Source organism: Taudactylus pleione, unplaced genomic scaffold (assembly GCF_031769625.1).
Source record: "Taudactylus pleione unplaced genomic scaffold, aTauple2 ptg000573l, whole genome shotgun sequence".
NCBI lineage: Eukaryota > Metazoa > Chordata > Amphibia > Anura > Myobatrachidae > Taudactylus > Taudactylus pleione.
The window spans coordinates 4465797-4471796 of NW_028284975.1; the positions used below are offsets into that span (position 1 = coordinate 4465797).

The 6000-nt window shown below is 48.4% G+C and overlaps 1 protein-coding gene across 4 annotated transcripts in view; it reads right to left on the reverse strand.

Moving 5' to 3' along the window:
- The window catches only part of LOC148481576 (NACHT, LRR and PYD domains-containing protein 3-like), a 126178-nt gene extending 120592 nt beyond the window's left edge, over nucleotides 1-5586 (reverse strand). For 3 of the 4 annotated variants that reach the window (XM_088453229.1, XM_088453228.1, XM_088453231.1), the window contains exon 1: nucleotides 5274-5586. In XM_088453229.1, coding sequence (XP_088309355.1) covers nucleotides 5274-5356 — 83 coding nt within the window. In that variant the 5' untranslated portion in view covers nucleotides 5357-5586. The remainder of the gene's footprint in view (nucleotides 1-5273) is intronic. The other variant, XM_088453230.1, reaches the window with a different exon arrangement.
- Between the last annotated feature and the right edge of the window lie 414 nt (nucleotides 5587-6000).

Genomic DNA, 6000 nt, shown 5'->3' on the forward strand with positions numbered 1-6000 from the left:
ACACTTTCGGGACCTAAAACATGGATTAGCTACGTTACGGTATAAAATGATAGACTGGATCCCTCCCAGTAGCAGAGGTGGAGATAGAGGACGTATCTTGCTTCAGCATGAGGCGAGATGGATACATAATTTACGGACACTCAAACCTTTGAATGAAATGAATTCTTTTTTATTATTATTATTATTATCCTTTATTTATATGGCGCCACAAGTGTTCCGCAGCGCCTTACATAGTACATAGAACTAATAAGTGAACAAGAAACAAGTAACTTACAGTACATTACAGTGCAGGACAAGGACACAACTTATATACATTGCTGAAATAGTGATTAAAGCACTCACAATAAGCTGCCGGGAGTTGGCGGTCCCGTGTTAGGTGCCCTAATGGGGAGTAGAGAGTAGAAGAAAATGTAAAGAGAAGCACATGAGGGAAGAGGTCCCTGCTCATAAGAGCTTACATTCTAAGGGGAGGGGCAGACAGACAGGCGTGACACAGAAGGGGAAGATAGGAAGGAAAGAGCATGAGGTGGGTTAGGAGGAGTGCTGGAAGGCCTTGATGAAGTAGTGGGTCTTGAGAGCCCGTTTGAAGATTTGTAGAGAGGTGGAGAGTCTGATAGGGAGAGGGAGAGCATTCCAAAGGTAGGGAGCAGCACGGGCAAAATCTCGGATGCGGGAGTGGGAGGAAGTAATCAGTTGGCAAGAGAGGCGGCATGCATTAGTTGAGCGAAGTGGGCGGGTGGGAGTGTGAAGGGAGAGAAGGTCAGAAATGTATGCGGGAGAGGATTTGGTGAGGGCTTTGTAGGTGAATGTAAGAACCTTGAATTGGCATCTGAAGGGGAAGGGGAGCCAGTGTAGGGCTTGAAGGAGAGGGGAAGCAGATATAGAACGTCTGGAGAGGAAGATGAGCCGAGCAGCAGCATTGAGAACAGATTGTAGTGGAGAGAGGTGAGAGACTGGGAGGCCAGCTAGGAGAAGGTTACAGTAGTCCAATCTGGATATGACCAGTGAGTGGATGAGGGTTTTAGTGGCATCCTGGGTGAGGAAGGGTCTAATCCTGGAGATATTTTTTAGGTGAAAACGGCAGGACTGCGAGATGTGCTGAATGTGCGGTTTAAAGGAGAGGGAGGAGTCTAGGATAACTCCAAGACAGCGCACTTTGGGGCTAGAGGAGATAGTTGTGCCATCAATAGATAACGAAATTGTGGAAAGTGATGTAGTGGAAGAGGGTGGGAAGATGATCAGCTCAGTCTTAGACATGTTAAGTTTAAGAAAGCGCTGGGACATCCACGAAGAGACAGCAGAGAGACAGTTGGAGATACGGGTAAGGAGCTCAGGGGTGAGCTCAGGGGTGGAAAGGTAAATTTGAGTATCATCTGCATAGAGATGATATTGGAGGTCAAAGGAGTTAATGAGTTCACCTAAAGAGGATGTATATAGGGAGAAAAGGAGAGGTCCAAGAACAGAACCTTGGGGAACTCCTACCTTTAGTGGAAGTGGAGGGGAAGAGGAGTCATGAGAGGACACAGCGAAGGAACGATCAGAGAGGTAGGAGGAAAGCCAGGAGAGGGCAGTTTCACGTAAACCGAGAGAGTAAAGGATTTGCAGGAGGAGAGGGTGGTCTACAGTGTCAAATGCAGCAGAGAGGTCAAGGAGAATGAGCAGAGAGTAGTGGCCCTTGGATTTGGCAGCAAGGAGGTCGTTGCTGACTTTCGTGAGGGCAGTTTCCGTGGAGTGGAGAGATCGGAAGCCAGATTGAAATGAGTCAAGGAGGGAGTGGGAGGAAAGAAAGGTGGTAAGGCGGTTGTAGACAATACGCTCAAGGAGTTTGGAAGCAAAAGGGAGAAGAGAGATGGGTCGATAGTTTGAAAGTATGTTAGGATCAAGGGTAGGTTTTTTAAGAATGGGGGAGACAAGAGCATGTTTGAATGCAGAAGGGACAGTGCCAGATGATAGGGAAAGAGTAAGGAGGTGAGCCAGATGGGAACAGGCAGAAGGAGACAAGTGGGAGAGGAGACGGGAAGGGATAGGGTCAAGAGGGGAGGTGGAAGGAGGGGAGGACCGGATGAGGGCCAAGACTTCCTCTCCAGAAGCAGGGGAGAAGGATGTCAGAGTTGGTGAGACAGAAGGGGAGGGGTGGTAAGGGCAAGGAGGGAGAGGAGTGCTAAGAGTCTGATGGGATATGATGTCCTCACGTATGGAGTCAATTTTAGATGTAAAGTAGGTGGCAAAGTCGAGGGCAGAGAGCGAGAAGGGAAGGCGAGGAGGGGAAGGGCAGAGTAGGGAGTTGAAAGTGGCAAAGAGACGCCGGGGGTTTGAGGACTGGGAGGAGATGAGGTTCTTGAAATATGTTTGTTTGGAGAGAGACAGGGAAGCACTGTAGGAGGAGAGAATAAATTTGAAATGGAGGAAGTCAGCCTTAGAGCGTGACTTTCTCCACTGACGCTCCGCAATTCTTGAACACTTTTGTAGGTATCTGGTGCATTTGGAATGCCAGGGTTGTGGTGTGGATCTGCGAGGGTGAGTGGTTATTGCTGGAGCAACAGAATCAAGAGCAGAAGCAAGGGAGGAATTGTACAGGGAAGTAGCTTGTTCAGGACAGGAGAGAGAAATGATAGGGGAGAGAAGAGAGTCCAGCAGGGAGGAAAAAGCAACAGTGTCAATAGCCTCAATATTACGCTTAGTAATGGTAGCCTTAGGAGTTAGAGGAGGGCAAGGAGAGAGGGATAGGTTAAAAGAGAGAAGGTGATGGTCAGAGAGGGGGAATGGGCAATTGGAGTAATCAGAAATATCACAACGGTGCGTAAAGACCAGGTCAAGTGAGTGCCCACTCACATGGGAGGGTGAGGAGGTCCATTGGGCGAGACCAAATGAAGAGGTGAGGGTAAGGAGTTTAGCTGCAGAGGATTCTGTGGGAATGTCAATAGGAATATTAAAATCACCTAGGATAATGGAGGGAAGATCTGAGGAGAGAAAGTGAGGGAGCCAGGAAGCGAAGTTGTCAAGGAATTTGGAGGGAGAGCCAGGGGGACGGTAAATGACAGCTACTCTGAGGTTTACTGGTTGGAAGAGTCGTATAGCATGAACCTCAAATGTGGGGAATGTAAGGGATGGTTCAGAGGGTATTAGCTGGTATGAGTAACTGGTGGATAGAAGGACCCCAACTCCACCACCATGGCGACCCCCAGGCCGGGGGGTGTGGGAGAAGGCAAAGCCCCCAGAGGATAGAGCAGCAGGAGAAGTGGTGTCAGAGGGTGAGATCCAAGTTTCAGTGATGGCTAGGAGATTCAGAGAGTTGGAGATAAAAAGGTCGTGGGTGGGGACCAGTTTATTACAGACTGACCTGGCATTCCAGAGGGCTTCTTATAGATTGAATGTGATATTTTTGGATTTCAGTACATTTTTACTTATAATATGTACATCAATATGTACATCAGTATGTACTGTTCAGCGTTATATTTTTTCTAATATATGAGCTCTGAGATATACTAGTTTTTGTTTTGATATCATTTTGGTTTAGTCATACTACAGTATGTTAGAACTACGTATTTCTAGTCATTAGATTTTGTGTTGGCAACATTTCATGATACAGTTTGTCTTCTCAGTTCTAGCTTCTCCTTACAACGGGTTGCCATGGTGATGGATAAACCACAGGGTGAGCACGCCCCCTGGGATGACGGTGGCACGGGCGCTATGGCGCCATCTGTGACTTCATCGGACCCCCGCTGGTATGCAGCAACATGGTGATGGAGCACAGGGTGAAGTGTATTTAAGGTATGTGTTTTGTTATGTTCTGTATGTCTTGATAAAAGTGTTAATACACTGAAACATTGACAAGTGAGCAAAGTAGTGCTGTGATTATTCTACACTTTATTGAAGTCTCATTGAGTGCCATCCCGTATCTTCTGTTTTATATATATATATATATATACACATATACCTAGTGCTAGCCACTAGGTATATATAGCTTTCCCATTCAATTTATCTGTATGGGGCCCATCTATCATATCTCTCACATTAATTAATTGCGAATGGTATATTTTAATAACAACCAAAATTCACATTTTCATGCTAATTTAGTATAATACTCTTGCCGGGACACACCTCCCATAAAATCCCATCCCGCAGAAACGCTGTAAGTAGAGTTATAGCTTACGCTATCACTGTGCTTCTGGGTTCAGTGTACAGCACATGTGCGGCCGTCGGCCTACACATGCATTAGTGGTTGGTCAGAAACCCCCCTCTGACCAACCAATTTTTTTTTTCTTCAGAGATTGAGACAGCCTTGTCTCCATCTCTGCACCATCCCTGGACCACCCACGATCTGCGCTGCCCGGCCAGGCCCCAGCCAGTTCAGATGTCAGCGCTTCCACGTCAGGTGGCTTTCATACCAACTGACGAGGAAGCGCTGGCAGCTGAATCGGCAGTGGACGGGCAGTGCGCCATGCTCACATCCCTTCCAGAGGGAGCTAGACAGAGGAAGGCACTGCCTCGCGAACGCGGTGGGCACAAGAGCGGGGATTCAGGTAAGTGTGGGATTTTTTTGTTTTTTGCGTGTATTTTTCGTTGTATATGTAAGTGGCACTGCTGGGGGGAGGCACTACTGGGGAGCACTATATTGGGGGCACTGCAAGGGGGGACCACTACTGGGGGCACTGGCACTGCTGGGGGGTGGCACTACTGAGGGGAGGCACTACTGGGGCACTATATAAGGGGCACTGCAAGGGGGGCCACTACTGGGGGAACTGGCACTGCATAGGGGGGACTACTACTAGGGGCACTATATAAGGGGCACTGCATAGGGGGACTACTACTGGGAGCACAATATAAGGGGCACCACTACTGGGAGCTCTGGCACTGCTGGTGGGCACTGCAAAGGGGAGACTACTACTAGGGGCATTATGGGTGGGTGTGGGTGTGTGTGTGTGTGTGTGTTCCTGCGTTTGCTCCGCTATCAAAATCCACTGTAGTGCCTGCAATCTCTAATCTCCAAAAATGTATTGCAGATCATAGCCTTTAACTTTCTTTGTGAAATCTGGTAACAAAAGCAGCAGCCTGTACATACAGAAAACAGAGCAATACACCATATATATATATATATATATATATATATATATATATATATATATATATATATATATCACGTAACCAACCCAGCAAATGCAGCCAGGATGGCATATTTTCTGTATATAGTTATACACTCTGCAAAATACAACTTTAGTGACATATAAATCTGATCATACACGCATACATCCTGCGCTCTCTGTGCCGCCTACCTCTTATCCTGCCAGCTGTCCAGCACAGCAGCCGCCCCTGGCTCCCCGGCCATGTAGTGTGCGGTAGTGCGGGAGCTACTCATCGCCGTGTCGTGTCTCCCCGGTGCTGGCTCTTCATCTCGGTTTCCCGGCTCACCGCGGGAGTTTGCAAGTTACCAGGGCTGACATTTCCCGGTGACTGTCCCCGGACACCCCCAGCGCCACCTCCCTCTGCTGCTGCAGGGAGGTACTGCCAGGCAGACAATGGGAGTGCTGGGCGGCAGGCAGGGGCACCTGTCTTCGTGAATCCGGGTGTCACCTGCTAACCGAATTTCAACGAGTGATGTTTATGCTGCGTCCCACCGGTATAATAAGCCGTCACTGCCGGGCACGGGGTACATGCGCAGTTAGTTTCCCTAATGGCTGGTGTCACCCTGTGAGAGTGTGTGTTGCATACATGTGCTGCTGGCTCTGTCACACACATACGGCATGTTTTCCCCTCAGCTCTTCTGTGTTTGTTTCCTAAAGTTACACAGGATGGAAGAAAACTTTCTTTTTGTGGGACAGGGACATGTGACCGCCTGTGACTCGCTGTGTTGTTTCCGTCTGTTGCTGTATGAGCCTGATAGTGACTTTGTTGCAGCATACATGTCAGGCTGGGTGACGCACTGTCTGGGGAATTCCCTGTGTGGCTGCCTGCAGCTACAGCTACTGAGAGAGTAACAATGGCACCACCAGTCCAGAACAA